The 26,995-nt window shown below is 28.0% G+C and overlaps 1 protein-coding gene across 2 annotated transcripts; it reads right to left on the reverse strand.

The window, feature by feature from the left end:
- Positions 1–8,792: 8,792 nt before the first annotated feature.
- On the reverse strand, positions 8,793–26,275 carry LOC123295283 (laccase-5-like). 2 transcript variants are annotated; one of them, XM_044876565.1, is made up of 6 exons: positions 26,096–26,275; positions 14,680–15,240; positions 13,791–14,405; positions 11,386–11,595; positions 10,534–10,752; positions 8,793–8,966 (listed from the first exon to the last, which is right to left on the reverse strand). In XM_044876565.1, the coding sequence occupies exons 1-6, from the start codon at positions 26,247–26,249 to the stop codon at positions 8,815–8,817; spliced, it is 1,911 nt and encodes a 636-aa protein (XP_044732500.1). In that variant the 5' UTR covers positions 26,250–26,275; the 3' UTR covers positions 8,793–8,814. The 2 variants fall into 2 exon arrangements, with proteins under 2 accessions (XP_044732500.1, XP_044732502.1); XM_044876567.1 differs by lacking the exon at positions 26,096–26,275 and adding an exon at positions 25,582–25,722.
- Positions 26,276–26,995: the final 720 nt, after the last annotated feature.

Consider the following 26,995-nt stretch of genomic DNA (forward strand, 5'->3'; position numbering starts at 1 on the left):
ACGTCACGGAGATCTCCCCGATTTTGAATAGGCATCGCCATGTGCTTAGACCACAGCTAAGGCAATATCCATTGGTGAAGATAATGTTAAGGCATCACCAGCGATTTGTCCAGAGGGGAGGATACTGGACAGATCAAATTCATAGTTGTCTGACAATAAATTACTAGCATTTGCATTAATTACGTCTCCCTCTTTTTACTTGGCGATATCCTTAGGGGTAATGAATTGAACAAGCAAATATTTTAAGAAAAACGAGTCGTTATATCGTCTTGTATTAAAAACATAAAGTCTAAAACTTTATTCGACCCCTTCTGCTTTATTCCGAGCCTTAAAGGTGTTAGAAAGATTATCCTTTCAATTTTATGGAACTTCTGCAAAAAAATTCAATATGCTCCCGAACGAGCTTTTTTGATCGCGTCCTTCACCGAACATAATTGACACTTTTGATTTGTTTTGTATCTCCTGAAATAATGATCCTGCCTGATATGATTTGAAAGTATCTTTTTTTAAACACTCTCATTTAGTTTTATACTAAAAATGTTTCTTCTGTCCCAATTTTTATTAATCCTCGACATTTTGATTTTTTTTTAAAGGTAATTTAATCAAGAGTGATCTTTACTATATACAAGATTATCGGTTCAGTTTGATGCGAGCTACAAGGAAAAAATCGTATTTGTCGGGGGTTTTTTAAATTTTGTAAATATAATTTGTTTCATGTCGGCATTATTTTTTTTTTAGTTATCTGGTCACGATTTTTCAGCCTGTGGTTTCCATTTAAGAACGAAGGATTAAAATTTTCAATGGTTATATATTGTTATTCATATTCTAACAATAACTGTTAAGTAACAATTAATTGTTTTATGTTTATATAAAACAATGATATAATACAAAATATGCTTTTGTGTATACTTAAAGAATCATGTATTTTTTAAATTAGAAACTGAATCGTAAATAATCCTAAATAAGAAGAAATTAAACACTTGAATAAACGAATCTTTAGTCTATAAGACTACATACGTGTAACGGAAGTAAACACAAGTATTAATAAAATAAAAATAGATTATTGTATTCGAGTTTATGTAGGTAGTAGGTATATGATTATAGTTTTTCTGATGCAATAAATTTAATTAAAAAGAAAATATATATTCACACATTTTGCATTACATCAACTTGGAAATAGGTATATTTTACGAGACAAGTTCAATTAACAAAAATAAATCACTAACGTTTGCAAATTTATGTATTTGTTATTAGGTATTTCGTAGGTACTATGAACATAAATATTATGTATGCAAATAATTAATTACCTATTAAATAAAACTTAAATAATCAGTGATAATTTTCACGAAATTTTATTTTTGATTTCATTAATAATGCTATTCGCTCCGTGCATGAATTTTATTTCAAGGAGTTATTAAGTAACGAGACACTGCTTTATTAATACATTTGTATAGATTGTATCTTTGTTTTACATTGAATATTTAATACGTGTAAACAATTGAAAATTAGGGATATTTTAAGTAAAGCGCATGATTTCTTACTTTTATAAGATAAGAGCGCTGCGGTTGATTTAGCTGTCCCCTACACCTACTATGCTTCCTAAAAAATGAAACTATGTCTGCTTGAACTTCACTACTAAACGGGAGGAACGATTTTGATGAAATACTGTAAGGTGATACCTGAACCCCTGGAGTTGAGTATATACTACTTTGTTTTGGAATCCCTTTTTAAGGGTTAAATAGGGTAAAAGTTTTTGAACAATCCAGCTAGAAAGTTTCTTCAACGAAGAGTTTATGAAAAAAATCCTTCAAGTAAAAGTTGCTCTTCTGGAGTCGGAGAGGGGGGGGGGTAAGTATCTCACAGGAGTGGATACTTTACCTATGACTAAATCAACCATTGTAGACAATATGTACATAACGGAAAACTTAACTGATCAACTTTTCTAGCATATTGAGTCATGTCCAATATGATAGAAGAAAGTGGAACACCTTTCAAATCTTGAAAGGGGCTCGGGGCACTGCCCATCTTGCCCTATTGTAGTTTTGGCCTTGTAGTTAACGGTACAAATTATAATGGATACTTTAATTACAAATATTTGTTGAATCTGTTATGAAGCATGCATGATATTCACGTGAATCCTATTTCAAAATGTATAGTGATGAATGCTAAAATTAAAAATTGGCTCAAAACATTGAATAAATTGAGAAAAAAATGCGATATATTTTATTATTAGTTATAGTTTACATCATTAAAATGACCTTGAGATTTTCATAAGGTTGGCATATTACAGAAATAGCCTTTCTATTTAAAAGAATAGATAGTAAGTTTTCACTGTCAAGGTATCAACACTAACGGTAGATAGATATGATGTCAAGCCTACATTATTGAACTTACTATAAAACCATTACTTATACGATTATTATACCCTGTATACATGAAATATATATCAAGGTATACTAATTTTAGTCCCAAATTTGTAACGCTTAGAAATATTGATGACACGAGCAAAATTTTGGTATCGGTGTTCATAAAATCACCTAATTATAGTCCATCTTTTAAACCGTTAGAGATAAAACAAAAGTTTAAATGTAAAAAATGATCCTTATGAAATATATATATACAAAAATAGGCAACTTTTGTTCGAAACATTTTTTGTAGACATCACTGCTTACCCGTGAGGGTGCAAATTAGACTAAAACTTTGGGTCCATTTGCTCTTATAACTATAAAAGATAGGGAGTTTAAAACGGAAACAAATTATAAAAAGACATAGAAATAATTATTCAGTTTTCAAAATGTCGAAAATTTTTAAAAACCAAATAAATTGTGGCCATAAGGATGCCATAACTACGATGGCTTTTTAATATCTTCTAGAATATTTTCTATACAAGGTATTTAAGCAATTAGCTCAGTCAATTGTTTATTTTCATTCTATTTTAAAATTACTTTACTTATTTAAGGTAAACATACATAAAGAAAGATGATTTTCTGTTTTATGTATAACATAATGGGAATTCTATATAGAGTTGAGCTTACAGAAATCCAGGAGTTCATTTTCGTTTACAAACAGGTCACAACAGAGGTGATTTAAGACATTTTGTGCTCGTAGAGAGTTTTAAAAATTAACGCCCGCAGTAATAAAAACCTATCAATAAAGACCTTGTTTTTAGTTCTTCAGTTTCAAGTTCTTTATTTCTTAGAGCCTATAAAATCGCGAATCGAATAAAATCAATTGCCGTGGTCGCCAAAAAATATATTGATTTGCAAAAAATTATGTTTTGATTTAATCGTCACTTATTTGCTGACCAAACTACTTTACATAAAAGAGGGAGCGTCGTAATAATGCCGGAAGACGCCAAAATAATCAAAGATATCAATGCCACTTATATACCAACAGTGAAAAATTAATACTTGTTCATATTTGTTGAATTATGAGACGAAACCGGCAAGAAAATGCCAAATCTTAAAAATTACGTCATCATGCCTCAAGATAATAATATCCTCTTGACAATAATTTAAAAAAAAACCCGACTGCGTTAAAGATACTCTGAAAAGAAAGAAAAAAATCCAGTAGTTTATATAGCGATTTTAAAAGTCGGGGACACTTGTGTTTTTAAGACGAATATAACTATACCTAAACTGTCGAAATACATTGAGCCAAACATGATACTGGCGAAAAACAAAACCACTCCTTGATAGTCGGGTATAAATAGAACCTTTATCATTGCAAAAAAAATATATTTCATGAAATTATTTATAAAAATTCACAAGTGTTTTTGTTAAAAAAACTTTCTCCAGATAATTAAACTAATTATTATCAATAAAAATTACGTTTAGATATTTTTTTTTTAAAGTTAAATAACTGTTATTAATAATCGTTTAAAAATTTATAAAAAAATCCTAATAATTTATTTTAATATTACTTCCATTACAATTATTTAAGTATTTACCTTTAATATTAAATTAGTTCTTAGAACATTATCTTCCTCTTATCAAACATATTGATAAGAGTCAACTGTACAAAGAAGCTTAGAGGTTGAAAAATTATTAAAGAAATAATCCACTTGATCTCCGGTGTTGCGTTGATAACTTTTAACACCGTTTGAATCGAAAAAAAAACAACAGTGGTCTATGACTATTAAGAAAGTTGACTATGTAGTATTTGACAATTCATTCATACATTTGATCAATTTTTAATTACATATTCATCAATCTTCCCAACGCTTGCTAAAACCCAATTTTAGCCTATATCGTAGAACTTTAAGCAATAGGTTGTCGCACGGCAAAAATATTTTCCCAGTAGTGTTAAAAAACTTTGCAGTGAAAATCGTTTGCAAAATAATGAAGCCATATTAATTTTATTTAATTGATAATAAAAAAAAATATATTCGACAAATTATAAAAGTTAAATTAAATATTTATATATAATAAGTGTAGTCCTAAAATCTGATCAATCTTTCGTAAAATTTTTTCAAGTGGAATCATTGAAGCTAATAAATTAGACGTTTGTGATTTTCCTAATTATGGCCAATGATTGTTGATTACTATTTTAATATAATTAATTAGAACATTTGAATTATAATCACATGAAAAAATGAGTGATTAATTTTTTTTTATTAAAACGAATGTGCCAGAATTACCAATCTATGGATTATATGGAAGTTAGGTAATGGACTAAAAGAGAGTCATTTTAATGTTATGGGTTTAATTAGTTTTTTTTTCGCTATAATTTTTACCTCGTTATTGAACGAAATACCTACTTTTTACAATCACTAAATAAATAATAGATATTATTATACTGAAGCAAAAAAAATTCGTTTTTAAGCAAAATATATATTGAATTTTTAATTAGCTTATTAAATTTTGTATATTTAATTTTTTATTTTTTGTTGATTAATAAAAAATAGGTTTTTACTATATAGTACCCTACTTTTAAAGAATTTTTTTCACAATCAAGTCCATTCTTATATACAAAAAATTTTGCAATCATACAATTGGAATAGAATTTCAGTAAATAAAAACAGCTACTATAATATTATTATGAATAAACTACAATACGAATTAAATAGTAATGATAATATTTCAGTATTTCTCAAAGTGGACGCTAACGCCCACTTGTAGGCGCTAGAGGCCTACAGAAGCGCAGTTGGGTAAATTTTTATAGGATAAATGTAAAAGGCTAAGACTATGATATAACACGCTTTGGAGTCGTTGGAAAATAATTGATTCTCAAAATGGACGGTAGGCAAAATAAGTTTCAGAACCTCTGTACTATTCGGACCTTGCGCAATATCGCGTATAAAAAAAGTTTCACGAGAAAAAACTAGTAGACAAGTTTTAAGTAAGAAAAAAAAAACATTTGACGCAGATATAAGTTACCAAAGCTTATTATCCCTAGAGTATCAGAAGTTTGTGTGAGCATAAGTACTACTATGGTGGAACTACTTCCTCAAAAATTTTTAAAAGTCAGTTCTTGCATGGAATACTTGAAATATCAAAACATTTTATGACCATGCATATATTCCAAGGCGGGCTATCGCCTACACCAACAACGCCATGACGTAGGGGTGACAGCAGTGCTGGATTTACACTAGGGGCAGTCGGGGCTAGTGCCCAGGGCGGCAAATTTTCTAGGGCGGCAAAATTTTGAAAGTGAGAAAACATTTTCTATACAATATGTAATTAACTAATTCTTTTAAATAAACATTTTATCTTTCAAGAAATATAATTTATGCATTATGTATCAAATTAAAATTTTGTATATTATAATATATTAAATTTAAGTGAAAACTATTGAAATAAAATTAATTTATTTCCATAAAGGTTTGAACAAATAAAATTTGATACTTTTTTTTCTGGAATTGATAAATTAATATAGTTTTTTTTTGAATAATTAAAAAATTTGTCTCATGTTTATTGAGAACTCTAGACATAAAGCTGAAGATTTACTAGTTGCTGTATTATCTGTTCTTCAGTTTTTTTATCTTGATCTCTCAGATTGTCGAAGTCAGTCATATGATAACGCGAATAATGTATCAGGGATTTATTCGGGCTTACAGGCAAGAATTCATGAAATTATATCTTGCAGAACATGCTCCTTGTGCTGCTCATTCTATGAATTTAGTTGGAGTTCACGCAGTAGAATGCGCCCCAGAAGCTGCGTCATTCTTTCATACAGTACAAACTTTATACAATTTTTTTACTGCATCGACGCATCGCTGAGAAGTCTTACAGTCTCATACTGAAAAAAGAATTGCGTTAAAAACTTTATCTGGAACCAGATGGTCAGCTCGTTATGAAGCGGTTCTTTTTTCTGCAATTAATTAGTTATTCTAATTCTTAAAAAATAAGATATCAAAACTATTAAAATAAAATTTCAGTCATAGGGCGGCATTTTCTTCAGTGCCCCAGGGCGACAGAAATTTAAATCCGGCCCTGGGTTACAGTGTTTTAAGGAAGCGGCAAATATGTTATTATAAGTTTTAAATAGCTTAAAATTTTAGGTGTTTAATAAAATTTTCAATTACGCAATTTTTGCTGCCACACAAGAGGCAGTAGTTAATCGTGGCGATTTTTCTTGTGTATTTAGCTAGTAAAATATTAGATACCTCTAAGGGCGATTATAGATTATAACATAATTAAAAAATAACTGTTCTTTCGCAAACGACGTAATAACCGTATATATTTAATGAATGCTATCTATAATAACATTAATTAAAATAATTTAATTACTTTCAGTTTTTCTTCAAGATAGAAATAGAATTAATATGAATAGTCTGATATTACATAATTAACCATAATTAATATAAATTGTTAAACAATTATTGAAATTTAAAAAAAATAATATTTTTAGTAAATACTTATTATTAATTTATTAAGATCGAAACATTTTAATTAAAAGTTCAATTAGATTTAATATAATCAATAAGTTGGTTTTGTCTTTTGTTTATATTAAGTCAAATCTGCTTTAAACTTGAATCAATCTATTCAAGGAATTGGTGGTTTTTTTTAAATCACATTTTATATATAATGTTGTCCAATGTCCGATGTCAAGAACCTTCTTAATAAGAAGGCATCTTCTGACTAATGTTAATTCAGTTAGAAAGTAAACTGGTGTTCTTTTCATTACTTAAATACAATATTTAGGAAAAATAAATATAAACAAAACAAAAGACCTTCCACAAATTATATGTAATCTGTATTTCGGTCAAATTTTTTCAACGTTTGGAGAATGACAGTTTTAGCCATTCTGAATAAAAGTTCCCATGGTCACAAGTCATGAAAATGACAGGATTTCAAGTTATCGCTAAATTAAAATTGGAAAATGTACTCATTTATAGAAACAAAATTATTGTAATTTAATTGTCAAAAATCATGTACGTATATATGTAGCTGAAAATATTGATCTTAAAAATTCATGTTATTGATCCACTGAACATTTAACATTGCTTCTTCTTTGAATTTCGTAACATATTCCTTAACAAAAACAAGGATTATAAAACAACAGCCTTACATTAAAAAACACACGTATGCATGTAATTATACATATCTGTATATGTATTTGCCTATACACACATAGGCATATATTATACAAATAAGTACATTTTCCAACTTTAATTTAGCTATAACACGAAATCCTGTCATTTTCATGACTTTTGACCATGGGAATTTTTGTTTAGAATGACTTAAATCATTTCTCAAAATTTGAAAAGGTTTGGTCGAAATGCAGATTACATCTAATTTGTGCGAGATCTTTTCAATTCTATAGATTTAAACTCGAATTTTGCCTCTTGACCGGACATGTAGTTAATGGACGTTCCTTTTCATACTACTTTCTTTTTTAAAAACCCAGTATAGTTTTTCAGCAAGGAAAAAAAATCCCGAAACTTCAAAAATTTTAATTTTATTTTTATAAGGCATTGAGAGATATTGAGCTTCATTTGTTTGTAACGATAAATGAAATTTTTTACGATACGACCCATTAATATTGAAATGGACACAAATAAGGTAAAACTCCTCTAAAATGTCATCGGATCTTAACGCGTAATAAATAGAACAATTAGTCTCGTCTTGGAATATAACAAAATTTAATTTACCTAGACAACTCACTTCTATATATTAGTATTGTACGGTTGATTTTTCAATTGGCTTCAGTTTATGTCATGAAAACAATAATAATTGTTTCATTTAATATAAATTTTAACGATTGAGTAATTTCTAATTTTAATAAGTTTATTATACAAATACAATATAAACATATAATATCAAAGTACCTATCATAACAAAGAAAGAACGTCACGTAGCTAGGACTCTAAGAGTAGAAAAAACAAACAATTTTACCAAACGTCTTATCTTGAGCAACAAAATCTCGGCCCATTGAGAATCGCAAATGAGAATCACCAAACTTCCTCCATTGGGAATCTCTCTACATGAAATTGAACTAACAATATAGTCCTGAAAATGACACAATAAATGTTCTCTTACTCGAAAAAAGATTTTCTTGTTTTTATTGATTTTATACTCTAACATTATGGACAAGTTTGAATCCCTCCCCCTGGATGATGCCTGCACACGGACCTGCATTAATTTATTTCGATTTTAAAGATTAAGCAGTCATCATAATATGAGATCTTATCTAATATATTTCTTTATCTTGAGCGAATAGAATAGAAAACAGGAAATTGATACATGCTATCGTTAAAAAAAAAGTAAACATACAAACAATATATAATTTATTTACAAAAAATAACAAATAACAATCAATAAAATAATAACAATTTAATAATACTTGGACTATGAAATAACATCAATTATTTTAGGCAAGAAAAAATTCGGGTCCAATAAAATCACCACATCTTGGAAAATCAGAGGGAGTTCGTACAAATTCAACTTGATTTCCAACTTGTAAAATCACATCAGCACCACGAGTCCAATCCATATTATGTTCTTCACGTAATATCCAATAACCTGTACAAAAAGTTCATAATTAAATTGGGGATAACTATTACATAATCGTTTTAAATTTCTCGTCTCTAAAGGATATGGGGTAGATAATAAAAGGGTTTCCTGTCACTCTATAATTTGGAGCGCTATTTGACTTAAACAGATAAAATTGTAGTCCATTCAACAATTATTGTTTTGTTTTTAAATCTTTCAAATGCGTGCAGGCTCTGATCATCACTAAGGGGGCTTTCGGAATCCAAAAAATTAATTTTGCTCTATCATATTCAAATTTTATTCAATTTTGATAAACCAAGTACGTAATCCTACTAAATTTGGGTCATACTTTCCAAATTTCTGATCAAAATTAACCTAGCTCTAATGAGTTTCAAGAATGTGGAGTCCTCGTCCCAGAATTAAGCTCATGAGTCATAGCTAGCGAAAAATTGACATCACAACTGAAAACAATGACCCAAAATTAGTGGGTTTCAAAAAAAATTCCAATAAGATCGGATCTAATTTGCCTGTGTTATCAAAAATATCGAATTTTTTAACTTTATGACGTCATCAGAATCCAAAAAATTTAATTTTGCTCTATCACATCCAAGTTTTGGCCAATTTTGATAAACCAAGTATGTAATTCTACTAAATTTGGGTCATATTTTTCAAATTTCTGATCAAAATTAACCTAGCTCTAATAGGTTTCAAGAATGTGGATTCCTCGTCCTGGAATTCAGCATATAAGTGATAAATAGCGAAAAATTGACATCACAGCTGAAAACAATGACCCAAAATTAGTGAGTTTCAAAAAAAATTCCAATAAGATCGGATCAAATTTGCATGTGTTATCAAAAAAAACGAAATTTTTAACTTTATGGCTTTATATAAATTAATGAGTATATAGTAACCGAGAAATACACGAATTTTAAGAAAAACTATTCAATATAGGGAATATTAGAAATATGAAAAAATTAGAGGTATATTTTATAATGTTATCCAAGCCTAAATAATTTTAAATAATTGAAGCCGTATATTTAAAGATAAACCAAGCTGTTTATTTAATTGGATTGGATTTTACACCTCATATTTTCGTAATATATATTTCAATCACAATAAAAAAATAACATTATAAAAATATTTTATGTAAATTTTTTTCGTAATTTATGAGTTTATTTTTTGGCAAAACACGAAGTTTTAAAAAAAATGTTTTTTAATAAAAAATTCGACTGTAATTGCAAGCCGATTAAATTTTTTCACATCATTAAATGAATGCTAATGATAAACACTTTAACTTTCAATAATTTCAACATAGACAATCAATTTTTGCTATTATTGAACAAACATTCTTTCTATATATGCAACTTCTATTACTAATTTGTAAAGATTTTGCATAAATGGTATCAATAAAAATAAAATACAAACACATTCCATAAAAATTGAGCCAACCTCTATTTTTCTTGGTTTGAGCGTGTTCTGTCATTTGTAAAAGATGTTATCCTGAATACCTAATTTTATAACGGACTCCTGATAATAATTTTATAACGGACAATGATTCTAATAATTAGTACGATTTAAAAATAATTAAAATTATTACCTGGACTGTCAGCTTTAAATCTTAATGCCACTACACCATATTTAGGTATCGTAATTGTATCCTTCCTGGATGGATTAATTAAATTGCGAGTAAATAGCATTCCTCGATGGTCTAGTTCTTTAATTTCCTCGAGACTAACCATTGTACTAAATTGTCTAGCACCAACTACCCAAAAACTGTACCCATGCATATGATAAATATGTCGATCAAGGTCTCCAGCTGAAAATGTTTAAAATAACAAGTGAAAATAAACTTAAGGTAGTTCCTCCGCGACCGTCCAGTCAAAAAGTTTTGGACTAATACTATCATTCAGTGCATTAACTGTGCTATGACTATTATACATATACCATATATTATTTTCACAAGACTGTAGTTCCTCACTACTGTTTCTAGTATACATATAAGCACACACACTATGACATATGCCTTTAACATTAGTCTTCATATCTTTTCCACAAAAATCATCGCTAAAACGAGTTATTTATTTAAGTTTTTTATCGAAACTATATGGTAAATAATTTTTATTTTTATTTATATATTTTCTAAATATAGTATTCTACATTATATTAGTTTTTCATAGAGATGGTGGACGTCATTCATTGGTAAATAAATATAATATTTGTAAATTTGTGTATTTTTATACACTTCTCCCATGTACACGTACAAATTGCGTCACTTTTAATTGCTAATATCTCATGTATGGCATGGTAAATCATCTTCTAATTTTAACAGCAAGTGTATTATGAATTAAATATTTTATATTCTGAGTTTTGAGAAATTCTTGGAATATCACTTTCGTGTAGGTACTACCTTAATTGAATGAAAGCTTTAAAATAACTAAAAGTTCTTTACCATGATCAATAATTATCAGTTCAACTGTACTGCCTAAAGGTATTTGTTCAATATGAGTGCATTCACAATAATTTAAACCCAAACACTGTGATGGTAAATTTGATTGAGTACATTTTGACATCGAATCGGGATAAGCATTTTGTAGTACCAGCGGAGATGATGGGAATGTAAAACTAATATTGTTAATGTGCATTAATCCAATTCGTCCTCCTGGAAAACAAATATTAAAAAGTTAAATATTATTAAATTAACACTTCTTTAAATATTAATGAATACACTAGTTTACAAAATAATGATAGAGATATTATTCTGAGATATATTTGTCCAACTTGATCCAATATTTGGATCGATTTTGGTCCGTATCTTAAAAACTATTCGCCCAGTCATCAAATGCACCCGATTTTTGTACTTTTTGGGTCAAAGTTACCTTATACATCGAGTTTTATCAAAATTGGAGATAAACAAAATTTTTCGATTTTTTGCAATTTTATTAAGGGGCTACGCCGCAGGCTTCCGTTTTGGTGGTAGTTTAAATCTTAATTTTATTGGACTAATATAGATTGATAACAGAATACACGAAAACGTTTCCTTCTGGCAAAATCTTGTTTAAGAGAGCGTTTAAAAATTTTATTGCACTACACCCCCACATCACATTCTACCTACACATTTATCGTAAATATTTCATTTCGAAAAGCGCATGAAATTTTTTTCATTTGTAATTTTAATTATGTTCCAAATTATAAAAATACCTACTAACAATTCACATTAACATTCACATTATTATGTGAACGGTTTTATGAATTCAAACAATTGAAATCATTAAATAATTTTTATATTACTCTTACTCTTGAAGTTATTACAATATTCAATAAAATTATTATAAATGACAATGATTTTATAAACAATTCAATGTTTAATCACCCACCTGTTTGGGTTTGCTACACATAAATTATTATTACTTTTTAAACTAAATATATTTAGCTGAATCATTTCAAATTAATGATGGATTTAAAATTTTAAAACAACAGTCATTACTATAGACTGCGAGTCCATGCTAAAACTTTTCGAATGAAATGACCCACCAGAATATTGAAAAAGATGCTTCTATATAATCCAATTAATCTACGAAACGGATGACAAAATTGCTATCAGAAAAAAAAAGCGTTGTTATAGCGAAACAAGCCAAGAAACATAGTGTTTTTTGTTTATGGCTAAGTTAACCGAAAAAATTTTTTGCTAATAAAATAAAAATTGACATCCAATGCACAAAAATTAAATAGGAAATTTCTAGATTTAAAAAAGGGAATTTTATCGTCAATTTCCGAAGCTCTACGTGATTTATTTCCGTACGACCTTTATGTAATTCGCTTCGAATACTTATGCAGAATTAATACCCAGCAAAGTCGTACATATTTGCTGATGCCGGGGTGAGGGATATTTGTTGATGTAGGGCTTAAACTTACTTTTACATATAGGAGCATTTTTTTCAACATGATCCCTGTTGAGTATTTTGTAGTTTACCAATCAAGAAATTACTTGAACAAAAGTGCCGAGTTTGAAAAGGGACATCTGGTTCTGGTATCAGATTGTACCTAGTTGCTTCAGTAATCAATTTTTAGATCCTAAAAGGTAAGAGATAGAATATCACTTTAAATTAGGAAGTTGGTTCTCATAAAAAAACTAACTTTTTTTATTTTAAATATTTTTTTCGAAATTTGTTAGCTTTCGGAGGAAATGCGACTTAAAAATATGGCATAGCTATAGAAAAATGCTTTAGCCAAAAAATGTCAAGAGCAAAAGAGTACATTCGCCTGTGGCCATGACTTTGAAATTCAAACATGAAATTCAAGTTTTTTTTTTTTTAATATCAAGTTCAAATGATCTTGAAAACTTTCCAGGGCTTACAAATTATTAACACAGACGAATGACCTTTTTCTTTGCTGTCCTAGAAAACTTTTGAATAAAACATTTTCTGTAGCTAGCGTATTTTCTTTAAGTCACATTTCCTCCGAAAGCTAACGATTTTCGAAAAAATGTTTTAGATAAAAAATGTTAGTTTTTTTATGAGGATCAATTTTCTTCTAATTGAAAGTGTTATTCTATCTCTTACATTTTAGGATCTAAATGGACCATTAAAGCAACCTGGAGAACTAGGTCCAATCTGATGTCTAAACATAATGCTCCCCATCAAACTCTGCAACTAGTCTTTAAATTATTTTTTGGTTGATTAACTATAAAACGAGCTATTAGCCATTCTAGATTACAATGGTCCACTCTGTATAGCGGTGAGAGGGGGAATATAAATTAACATTAGTTTGGTTGCTTCAGTTTTCAATCGGTCGAAAATTCCTACCGTTTCCTGTTAAGTTAAATAGAAATTGTCTAACTATTAACATCATAATTACCTAGAATTCCACTATTCATGGAAGTGACACCAAAACCCAAAAACAATTTTTGCGACACATTTAATACCTGCAAATCACTTGGCAATGATTGTAACGAATGTATTGTATCAACACAAATATTTTCATTCACATTTTCACAATAATTATCCATTGTTAATATTTGATTATTAAATGCAATGTTACTTTGCTCGATATAATTGGTTTTAAAATCAATATCGGTAAATTTTTCATTATTAATATAATTAATTATCACTGATGCATTCACTGGATCACTAGCCATATCACAATTCACTGTTTCCACATTTAATAAATATTTATCACTTAATTGATTTGTAGTTAACACAAAATCCAAACGTTCGCCACGATTTAAAATCACACTTGCTACATCTGTAGGAGTCGTTGGATGTCCATCTAATGCAATTACTTTTAAAATGTGTTTATTGATTGTTAATTGTATTGGGCATAAAATTGAGCTGGTCACGTACGCAATTCGAAAACGATATCGTTTATTTGATTCTACTTGAATTTCTGTTTTTGTTTTTCCATTTATTAATAATGAATCGATTTCATCCACTTTTTGATAGAAGTTTTGTATTAAAAATTGATTATTCCAACCTGGCAGAACAAAATTAAATAAAAAATCATGGTAATAAAGAAAAAGCCTTACATCTTTGAAATTTTTCACTGTTGTTTATTGGGTTGTACCGAAAAATCAGCCTCTCAGGGAGGGGGGGGGCTAGTCTCCTTTTTTGAGAAGTAGTTGGGGTTTTTTTTCCCCCTGAAAGGCCAATTTTTTGGTACGAAGTTTTTACAAGCAAACAAACAATTGTGGAAAATTTCAAAGGTACAACGCTTTTTTCTTTTAGATATTTAGCTTTATTGTACTAACCAGAAATCATTAAGACGTGCTCGTTGGAGTCGATATCGTACAATTTTCTATGTGGTGTAAGATTTTCTGGTTGACGTACAATCAATGCACCAAATAAACCATTCATGGCATTCATTTTTGAGTATGCTTCCCAAAAATGTGTGCCAGCAACATTTGCTCGAAATTTATATTGAAATCTTGTGTAACTTGTTAACGGACACTGTGATATCATTGTTACGCCATCCATAAATGGTGTTTCTACTTGGGTTTGACCACGCCAATGAATTGATATACTTTGGCCAGGTAATTTATTCGTCACATCAATGACCAGTAGATCATTTTGACACACGTGTATAGCAGGACCAGGTAATTTTCGATTTGCGGTAATGATTGGTCGAACTGCACCATTTGTTGTAATACATTGATCATTGTCTAAACAATCTGTTGTGGCGTTACTCGGACATGATAAGCATTGTTCCTCGGATGATAGCGTCTGATAAAATTCTATATCGAATTTTACTCGACATATCATTGGCCAATCTAGATCATGACAAGGGCGTTCACAACTTAAAAAATACTGATCTGAAACAAAAAAAATATAGATTAGGTAGTATTTTTTTTAAATTTTATTTATGGTCGCTTTTTAACATCTACGTCAATAGATTAGTATTAAATGGGTGATAAAAGTTCTAAATTTTAATGTAGACTCAATCACAATGCCTTCCATGGGTGTACCCAGTTTTTGGCCCAAATGGAGGCAAAAAAGAAATTTTGGTAAATGAGAAATGAGAGAATTTTGGTAAATGAGAGATTTCTCCATAAGAGCAATGGATTAAAACTCGAACTTTAACAATAATTAATTAAAGACCCCGGTGGCTGTCCTTGTAACTTTGACAATTGATTTATATGTATTTCAACTACATATTATAAAAAAATCAATTCTTAATTTTTAAGATGCTACCCTGCTCCTACATCCTTTTTATAATTATTCTATGAATACTGAATAGTTAGATCATAGACATATAAGATAGTTAGATCATAGACATATAATCTTATAAGTCTATAAGTTAGATGGACTGGATTCGATAAATAAAATTCATTACCTATTTGAAATAAAGTGAAATGCAAATATTATTCAAAAAAATCTTTTTGTAATAATAATAATTACGATCAAGTTATGATTTCACTTTTTATATATAATCAGTAAGTAATATTTAGTTACCAAAACCATATGAAAGTGAAATTTTGGTTACAGAACAAACATAACTTATACGTATTTTTAAAATTGCCTAAAGATATTACATTTTTTATTGTGTTAGAGTACAATTTTTTAAATTTATCAGTATTATCTGAACACAGATATAAAATAATTGTAGAATAGTGGCGTTAAATTCATAGATCTGTTATTGTATTTCATAATAATGACATCTTATGAATATTTTAAGACGTGTTCAACCATCAAGGTCACTAACTTGTCGCGGAAATAAAACACTAAAAATAGTCAAAAATCGAAAAATTCGTGAAACAATCATTGGATTTTTGAATTGTATCGTGTTTGATAGTTTGATGAAACTGATGGTAATAAAACATCTTTATTTAATAAAAGTAATTATCATAATGATATAATTCCGCGATGTCTGTGCTTATAAATAATTCGATTTTTTAAAGTTTTTTATTTAAATCATTTAAATTAACATATAATCGAATTCTTAATGAAATAACCTCATTTAAATATGTGTGAAATTTATATTTTATTAACCCTTTCACTTCTGGCGACGATTTTTAAAAAGGCTGTAAATATTTTTTTATTACTTAGAACCTAAAAATTAAAACCAGAAATTGAACTTGTTATGAAAATTTTGTGTTTTAATTTGGGTTGAGAAAGGTTTACGGCACTGATGGGCAACGGTTACTCTTTAGAATAACTCAACTCTGTAGGTAGAATCAGATAATCTCAAGGAGTATCTGACTTCGGAACATACCTCTTTTGCTAAAAGTCACTCAGCCCACAAAAAAGTCAAAGTCTGCCCAGCTATGTACTTTACGAGACCATAATCTCTTCTTAATCATAACTCTCTTTCTTTTGATGAATTGTTGGTATCGTTTAACAAATACAATAGGTTACTAATGATTTGTATAACTAAATTAAGGTGCCCGGATATGTCGAGTATCTATCTGAATAGGCAGATGGATCCAAAAGTTATTTACACTTGATACCTGCGCGTTTAACAGGAGAGTGGTGGATTTTTGCCTAAGGACCCACTAAACAATCCGGTTTCAAAATGAAGTCGACTTTTCAAGTTATGATCAAAAAAATTTATATCTAACAGCATTTTTATCAGCTAGCACCACCGATGGTTCCCAAATAGATTTGACAATGCATATACATTCACAATGAAATGATACCGAGAGTATTCGGGAAGCAACGGTCCTGTCAGTGGCAAGCATCCAGCACAATAATGGTTTTCGATCTTGATCTACCTTAGCAAAGTGTATCGATTTCATTTCTCACATTATTCGAAGTTTGGAATCCAAAAATAATTGCTATAGCCGCATATGGGCGTAATATCGCTTTTACGAAAACAGAGCTCCCACAAATCGAGAAAATTAATATCTAATAAATTTAACTTTAATTATTTCTGCTAAAATTCACTTAATTTTGAAGGTTTATACTCGCATGACAAAAATGATTAGTATTTTGCAAAAAAAGGAATGAACTTAAGAAAGGAAAATGCACAAAAACTAACTTTCTTTTAAATGAAATGCATCAATCATGTAGAATACTTATATGTTATACACTACCTACCATTCATCCATTACATTCATCTTCAAGAGAATGTAGGTAGGTATCTTAAAAGATTTTTATTTTAGTTAATTTTTTATTTGGCTTTAGACATAATAATAATAATTGTTCACTCTCATGCAAAACAAATATTTAAGTGAAATTTTACGATTAAACTGTGTGTACACCTATGTGAATTAATTGACGACTAAAATATACCTATGAGGTTCACATCTTTATATATACAATACTATCATATTAAATATCAAGCGTAATTAATTAGATATAAGTATATATTTTTGTAAATTAATTACTTTCTAACTTCTAATTACTTTTTTAAAATGTTCCATTATTAGGTTGGCTCCATTTAGTCGCATCAAATGAATACATATAAAATAGCCAATCTAGGAATAGCCAATCTTTCTTTCTTTATGTTATTTAAAATCAGAAACTTTTCATAGGAGGGAAATAATCTGAAGGGGAGCCTAAATCACTAATGATAGAAGTTTAATATTTCGAGGGCGACAACGTTCATATGAAATTAGCAGAAAATAATGTATTTTAGAAAATATATATAAGAACAACAAAATTACTTGTTTTACAGTTAATTAGCGACTATTTAGCGACATATATATTTAACCCTTTCTCCTTCTTAATATTATCAGATGGGCTTTAGTAACAAATTATTAATTTTCAATTTTTATACTTTTGGAAAAAACTCTAGAAAAACTCTTTTTACGCATTCGAATTCTACGTGCTATGAAACGTAAAACCTCAAATTTTGAGGGGGGCTTAAATTTCTCGCCTTAATATTTATAGCATTGAAAATTTTTGATTTGATAAGAATACAATTATAGGGAACATTAACAATAATAGCTGAACTCACAATACACGGAATTAGATAAATTAAAATAATAAACTCAGCAAGTATTATAAATAATACAGATTCAGCATTATTTATAAGTATGTCATTAACAAATACAAATAAAATATTTACATATAAGCGAACGAAGTCAAATGAATAATATTTAATTATTTTATAAAGAATAGCTATAAAAATCGCTAAAATACGCTGTCATTCCATCACTTTGTGACGATATTTAGAGAAAATTTTGTAATGTTGTACAAAGAATTTGATGGCAAGCTTTTAAAATATAAAATAATTACAGATCAAACAGATCGCATAAAAATATACTTAGATCGGAGAAATATCATTTTCCATTTTTCAGGTCCTTAATCTTACTTGGTCATTCGAAGGTCTAATGCCAATATTTTTACAGTCTCCACTTTCGATTGACAGAAACTTCTAAAACGAGGGGAATTGTCATATTTTTTTACAAAATCAGAGAAATTCAGACCCTAGATTTAACTATAGGGTTCTAAATTTTAGTCCCTTGCAAGCCAGAAGTGATAAAATTAGGTGCTCAGATCTGTCAACATCGGTATAATTTTTTCTTTACCGAAATTGCTATTACTGATATAAATTTTCCGAAACTATACAATTACAAATTGCAAAAAATTGAACCTTTTTGAACAACGTTTTCTTTTTTTCCAGACGTTGATGGAACTTTCGGAAAACAAAATCGAAAACATATATAAATGGGTGAGAGTAATTAATTAACAGTAATAATAAAAGTGATGGTGTAAGTAAAAAGTATATCTATGTTTTTATATTGATTAGTTTAGAAAGTAATCAATTTATAAAAAGTTATTATTTTTATTGTTAATTGTCATTTTTACTATCATATAAGTACTCGATCTAAGCTTCACAACATTAGTATTGTTTATTTATTTTATTTATTAAATTATTTAAAAAATCATATGATTGTATGTGTGTGTGTAGTTAGATTTTTACTCCTTAGATATCTACTTTCTATTATAATTCATTTTCGATAATTAATAAAAAAAATTTATTATTAGTCTTTTACTTTTACAACTTTTTTTTTTAATAATTCCTGATACTCCAGTCGTTAACAAGAATTCTACGGCCATGAAGGGTAGTTTCAAATCATTTCCTATGCTTGGGGGTCCGTATAATCGATTTATAATATCCTAAATTAACCTAAAATTGAGAGTGTTTTGCAATCTCCAAAAAAGAGGTAGGAGAGAAATGATCATGCATTTTCAGAACTCCGAGGTTTGATAAATATATCCCTAGGTGTTCCAACCTTTTTATTTTAATTTCGGGAGTGATATTTCTAAAACGGTTTAATTTAGAAAAACATTCCAACTCCCCAAAAAGGCACAACAGTCTGAAATGCTTTTAAATGTAGGTGATCAAGCACGGAAGAAGACAAAAAATCATGATTTTGTAGAAAAATCATAATTTAATTAATAATAAATCAAATTATATGTTTTACCAATCAATTTAAGATTTATTTGCATTTACAAGAATAAGTGCGATATTTTAAGCGCCAGTGTAAAACCAAACTAAATTAATGTAAATAAATTGACCTCTTACTATTTGCAAACTTCCTAACAATCTGTAAAACAGAATATATATAGATATTAGCTCCGTATACTTAGCAGATAAAATTGTTATTTTTCACTCAAACTATTTCCATTCATTTGGGAATCGTTTGGGAGGATTTGGGAATATAATTTTAGAATTTGGGAATTATTAGTTTTCCTGTAATTAATGATTCTTTTTTCAGCGTATAGTTAGCAGGTAGGAAATTAAATCCACTTAATTTTTATGTTATTCGAAAGGAAATCATTTGGGAATTACGATAAACACGGTTTCAGAGTTTGGGAATGTATAATTAATTAATTACACCTATTTTTTAGTTAATTGATAGGTTATGTTAATTAACCGTACATTAATTGTTATATAGCAGTATGGCGCCAATATTCAAATATTACTGAATAATTTATTTTATAATTTATGTAAATGTTAAGTTTTATTTTGCCTTAAAACTGTTCTTATTCAATTGGAAATCGTTTGGGAAGATTTAGGAATATAATTTTATTTAGGACTGATTAGTTTTCATTTAATTAATTAGTTCTTCAAAGCGTATACTTAGAAGGTAAAAAATTAAATTTTCACCATTTTTACGTTATTTGATAATAATTTACATGGAGACTAATCTAATTAATTTGGGAATCACATTAAACACGGTTTCATCATTTGGGACACTAAAATTATTTAATTAATTACATTTATTTTTTAGTTGATTTTTTGTGGTTATATTAATGGCGGTAATATTCAAATGTTACTTCATTTACAATAATTTTGTTTTTTTAATTTATATAAATGTTAAGTTTTATTTTCCCTTAAAACTATTCTTATTCAATTGGGAATCGTTTGGGAAGATTTAGGAATATATTTTTATTATTTAGGACTGATTAGTTTTCATGTAATTAATTAGTTTTTCAAAGCGTATACTTAGAAGGTAAAAAATTAAATTTTCGCCATTTTTACTTTATTTGATAAGAGTTTACATGGAGACTAATCTAATTAATTTGGGAATCACATTAAACACGGTTTCATCATTTGGGACACTAAAATTATTTAATTAATCACATTTATTTTTTAGTTGGTTTTTTATGGTTATATGAATGGCGGCAATATTCAAATGTTACTTCATTGACAATAATTTTGTTTTTTTAATTTATGCAAATGTTAAGTTTTATTTTTCATTAAAACTATTCTTATTCAATTGGGAATCGTTTGGGAAGATTTAGGAATATAATTTTATTATTTAGGACTGATTAGTTTTCATGTAATTAATTAGTTTTTCAAAGCGTATACTTAGAAGGTAAAAAATTAAATTTTCACCATTTTTACGTTATTTCATAATAATTTAGATGGACACTAATCTAATTAATTTGGGAATCATATTAATCACGGTTTCATCATTTGGGAAAGTATAATTAATTTATTAATTACATTTATTTTTTAGTTGATTTTTTGTGGTTATATTAATGGCGGCAATATTCAAATGTTACTTCATTGACAATAATTTTGTATTTTTAATTTATGTAAATGTTAAGCTTTATTTTTCATTAAAACTATTCTTATTCAGTTGGGAATCGTTTGGGAAGATTTAGGAATATAATTTTATTATTTAGGACTTGTTCGAAACATTTGCCGAAAACAGTATAATTAACGAAAAAACGGACTGAAAAGTTTTACCCAAAATAATTATAATTGTTTCTACGACATCAAGACACTCTTCGAAAAATATTTTCCAATAAATCCAATGAAAGTGGTTTCTTTTTCCATAAAAACCATTTTTTGTTCAAATTGGAATGAAGAAACACGCAAAAAAATTAAAACTCTGTCTTAACTATTCGGTTATTTACAAAAAAAAAAAAAAAAGTGCTCGGCTAATGTTTGCAAGTTATGGATCAGACTGAATTTTTCGAGTTTTACGTATATATCAAGTTAAAAACTCTATAAAATGCTCAAACCAACTCAACCAAATTTGTGAAATTATATAGTACCTCCTACGCTAGCTTGTACCTGTACCTACTATAAGAGAATAAATATTTTATTTACAATTTTATCAATACAAATGCAGTTTTTATTTCATGATCAATTTATTTATCTTTATTAGAATAAACAATTAGACTATCAATAATTTCCCTTTCTATCCACACTTCACACTTCCTAATTAACACTTATTTTATTGAACGAATTATTAATCTTTAATGAAAATAAGAATTTATTTCAATAGAAAAATTTGAAAGTAGTTTCGCAAAAAGCATTAATCTGCACCTACATAAAAAATGATACAAATTGAATATTTTGACATTAATCAGTCCCAAATAATAAAATTCCAAAATCTGAATATTTTGACATTAATCACTCCCAAAACACTTCGAACAAACCTTCACAAACGATTCCTGATCTTCGAAAATTTCCCGATTAAATAAAAATAGTTTTAATGTCAAATAAACATTTACATAAATTAAAAAAAAAAATTATTGTAAATGAAGTAACATTTGAATATTGCCGCCATTCATATAACCATAAAAAATCAACTAAAAAATAAATGTAATTAATTAAATAATTTTAGTGTCCCAAATGATGAAACCGTGTTTGATGTAATTCCCAAATAAATAAGATTAGTCTCCATGTAAATTATTATCAAATAACGTAAAAATGGTGAAAATTTAATTTTTTACCTTCTAAGTATACGCTTTGAAAAACTAATTAATTACATGAAAACTAATCAGTCCTAAATAATAAAATTATATTCCTAAATCTTCCCAAACGATTCCCAATTGAATAAGAATAGTTTTAATGAAAAATAAAGCTTAACATTTACATAAATTAAAAATACAAAATTATTGTCAATGAAGTAACATTTGAATATTGCCGCCATTAATATAACCACAAAAAAATCAACTAAAAAATAAATGTAATTAATAAATTAATTATACTTTCCCAAATGATGAAACCGTGATTAATATGATTCCCAAATTAATTAGATTAGTCTCCATGTAAATTATTATCAAATAACGTAAAAATGGTGAAAATTTAATTTTTTACCTTCTAAGTATACGCTTTGAAAAACTAATTAATTACATGAAAACTAATCAGTCCTAAATAATAAAATTATATTCCTAAATCTTCCCAAACGATTCCCAATTGAATAAGAATAGTTTTAATGAAAAATAAAACTTAACATTTGCATAAATTAAAAAAACAAAATTATTGTCAATGAAGTAACATTTGAATATTGCCGCCATTCATATAACCATAAAAAACCAACTAAAAAATAAATGTGATTAATTAATTAATTTTAGTGTCCCAAATGATGAAACCGTGTTTAATGTGATTCCCAAATTAATTAGATTAGTCTCCATGTAAACTCTTATCAAATAAAGTAAAAATGGCGAAAATTTAATTTTTTACCTTCTAAGTATACGCTTTGAAAAACTAATTAATTACATGAAAACTAATCAGTCCTAAATAATAAAAATATATTCCTAAATCTTCCCAAACGATTCCCAATTGAATAAGAATAGTTTTAAGGGAAAATAAAACTTAACATTTATATAAATTAAAAAAACAAAATTATTGTCAATGAAGTAACATTTGAATATTGCCGCCATTAATATAACCACAAAAAATCAACTAAAAAATAAATGTAATTAATTAAATAATTTTAGTGTCCCAAATGATGAAACCGTGTTTAATGTGATTCCCAAATTAATTAGATTAGTCTCCATGTAAATTATTATCAAATAACGTAAAAATGGTGAAAATTTAATTTTTTACCTTCTAAGTATACGCTTTGAAGAACTAATTAATTAAATGAAAACTAATCAGTCCTAAATAAAATTATATTCCTAAATCTTCCCAAACGATTTCCAATTGAATAAGAACAGTTTTAAGGCAAAATAAAACTTAACATTTACATAAATTATAAAATAAATTATTCAGTAATATTTGAATATTGGCGCCATACTGCTATATAACAATTAATGTACGGTTAATTAACATAACCTATCAATTAACTAAAAAATAGGTGTAATTAATTAATTATACATTCCCAAACTCTGAAACCGTGTTTATCGTAATTCCCAAATGATTTCCTTTCGAATAACATAAAAATTAAGTGGATTTAATTTCCTACCTGCTAACTATACGCTGAAAAAAGAATCATTAATTACAGGAAAACTAATAATTCCCAAATTCTAAAATTATATTCCCAAATCCTCCCAAACGATTCCCAAATGAATGGAAATAGTTTGAGTGAAAAATAACAATTTTATCTGCTAAGTATACGGAGCTATAGATATTAGCTACATTAATGAATATTGTTAGCTATAGTTTATTTTGATTTACCTATTAATTATTATTGATTATTCTTAAAATCTGAAAAGAAACAAATAAGTCGAGTAGTTTACATAGCGGACTTTAACATTCGGGGCCCATTATTGGGAAGATTTGGGTCGATCTAGATTTTAATGAGTCCCGACTGTTAAAGTCGTTATGTAAACTACTGGACTTGTTTCTTTCTTTTCAGATTTTATTGAACGCAAAATCGTATAAAGTTAGCTATCCGATAAACCCAGTATCGTGTCGATTTACGCTTGTTTTTAACGATAGTGTCGAATTTACGATTGATTTTGATAATATTTAACCATTCTTATTATTTTTAACACAAAAAAAAGAAGAATTTTTAGAGGATATATGGTTACAAAAAATCATAAGTAACATCACTGTAATTTAGCTTTCATTTTCAAAACCACCTAAGTGTAAATTATTGTTAAGTACCCATATCTCGTATGTAACTATTTCTGCTTACATAATTAATGATACTAATTAAAAAATTTTGTGGTTTTATTAATTATTATTTTTAAATTTTACATACTAAAATTTTCATAACCATGTAATTTTAAAATCTGATATGCATGCGACACCTCCACAAACAGAATAAGTATTGAAACCCTGATGTAAGGCCCACTTAACGACAAAACGACAAAAATTTTCTAAATTAAATTTTAGCAAAAAATTTCCATGAGTAAAATAATTACTTACATTCCCTGGTAATACAAATTTTATAAACTTGTCATATCTAAAGGGTTCTAGAACTGAAAAAACGATTCCAAATACAAAAGAATTTAAAGTTAATTGTAAGGAATCCACCAGGGACCAGCGCCAGCGGAAAGGTTACAGACTACAACCCCATGCTTAAATTATTCTAGTAAAACGACCCATCAGGAATTATGTAGAAAAAGATGCTCCTATATGTAAAAGTAAGTTTTGCGCGATACAGGCGAGAAAAGATGAGAATTGAATGGCACACCCATAGATGATAAATATTTATATTAGTTATCTATGGACCCATCCCTTGGTAGTTGTCTATGGGCACACTCCTGCACCAGCAATTGTGTACGACGTTGCTGAATACTAACTCTGCATAAGTCTTCGAATTTCAATTTCCGAAACCCTACGTGATTTATTTTTGTACGGCATTTATGTAATTTTTTCTTCAAATGAAGCAAAGCTCATAGTGCAACATACAAAAACATACAAATATATAAACATTTATATAAAATTCAATTTAGCAAATTTAAGTATATTTAAAACAATTAAAAAATGACATTTAACCTTGTCGAATGGACCTTGATACAAGAACTTGTTTAAGTCGATATTGCCTACATTGTCTTTTTTATTTAAATACCTAATAATGCTTATAAAATCGTTTGCGTCAGCTATAGGTATATTGAAATGATAGTGATTCCGAAAAATAAAGATGTTCAAACTGCTATTGCCTTCAATTTCAACACCAAACAATAGTCAAAAAACATTCACTTTCGAATACATGCTGAATTTTGAAATATAATTTTACCTTACGTTTTACTCGCTACTTCAGTCGAATAAGCTAGATTGTTTTATAATATTAGGCAAACATGTTAGTTTTTACAGATGCTCCCCTACTCTAGGCATATAATTACTATTTTTAATACATGTTCTCCTAATATTAATTTAAGAACTTTTAATTTTTTTCACCACTTTTCTACGGAAAAGTGGTGTTTTCTACGGAATTTGTTGTTTGTTGTTTTAGCCGCGGATACAGGGTCTACATCAAACTTTTATAGATACGGACTTCCTATTTCCGTCGAATCATAGTCCCCCAAAAATTAAATCATCAAGTTTACTAAACCCGTCACCACTTATTAAAAAGAAATATTTACCTGGTATTGGCGTGAAATATAAAATAGTTAAAACAACCGCAATCATTCCAGAAATAACAGCACTACGTAAAAGTATAACTTGTATATTCATTGTTAGCATTTTATAATATAACTTGCACAAAAAATTACTTTGGCTACTAGCACTGGAAGACATGGATGGCAGTTAAAATTATTTTTAAAAAAAAATTAAAATATTTATTTGCAACAAACACTTTTTTTATGAATATAATTATTTAATTGTTTTCACATTTTTGATAGACGATTTGAATTTGTTGTAAACAAAACTAAAGATACATATGATAATGTTATAAGATATCTCTCTCATATGTGGAAACAAGTTAACTCTCACATATCAAAGACTTTTAACTCGTTATTAAAAGTTGTATATGTTTTTTTGTTTTTGTAGTTAACATCAACTTATTCTCAATCTCAATCATGGAATGGATGAATTTTTTTTATTATTAACAATGGAAAGAGAACGTTTTTGTGTATAAAGCAACACTCAGACTCAGTTCAAGTGTATAAAGTATATAGTCGTATACCTTATACGAATTAATTTATTGATACCTGTATTTTGTATACATGTTTATACAAAAAAATTTTTCATTAAAAATCAGTGGCGGATTTATGTATTCACATTTGTATATGTACTTATCTATCTATATCGAACTATGTTTTTGTAATCAATAACTTTTGGACCAATAGCTGTACAATTAAAGGTGTTACAAATAAAGGAAAATGAAATAAACCGCTCGCATTTTGCTAAAATCTCAAGGAATGTGTTTTGTAGGTGTCAAATATCATTAATAATAAACATTAATTCAATGGAACGGTTAATGTTAAAGTTGACTTACAAAATTAATAAATAGGCAACTTGAATTACATATACGTTATACATGT

Source organism: Chrysoperla carnea, chromosome 3 (genome assembly GCF_905475395.1).
Source record: "Chrysoperla carnea chromosome 3, inChrCarn1.1, whole genome shotgun sequence".
Taxonomy (NCBI): domain Eukaryota; kingdom Metazoa; phylum Arthropoda; class Insecta; order Neuroptera; family Chrysopidae; genus Chrysoperla; species Chrysoperla carnea.

What these genes read in the sequence shown, in the direction of transcription:
- LOC123295283 (XM_044876565.1), bottom strand. Translation starts at nt 26,249, where the DNA reads ATGTCTTCCAGTGCTAGTAGCCAAAGTAATTTTTTGTGCAAGTTATAT. An exon ending in ACTGATAATTATTGATCATG is followed by an intron (nt 10,753 to 11,385) that starts GTAAAGAACTTT and finishes AAACATTTTCAG; the next exon opens with CTGGAGACCTTGATCGACAT. An exon ending in ATTTAAAGCTGACAGTCCAG is followed by an intron (nt 8,967 to 10,533) that starts GTAATAATTTTA and finishes CTTTTTGTACAG; the next exon opens with GTTATTGGATATTACGTGAA.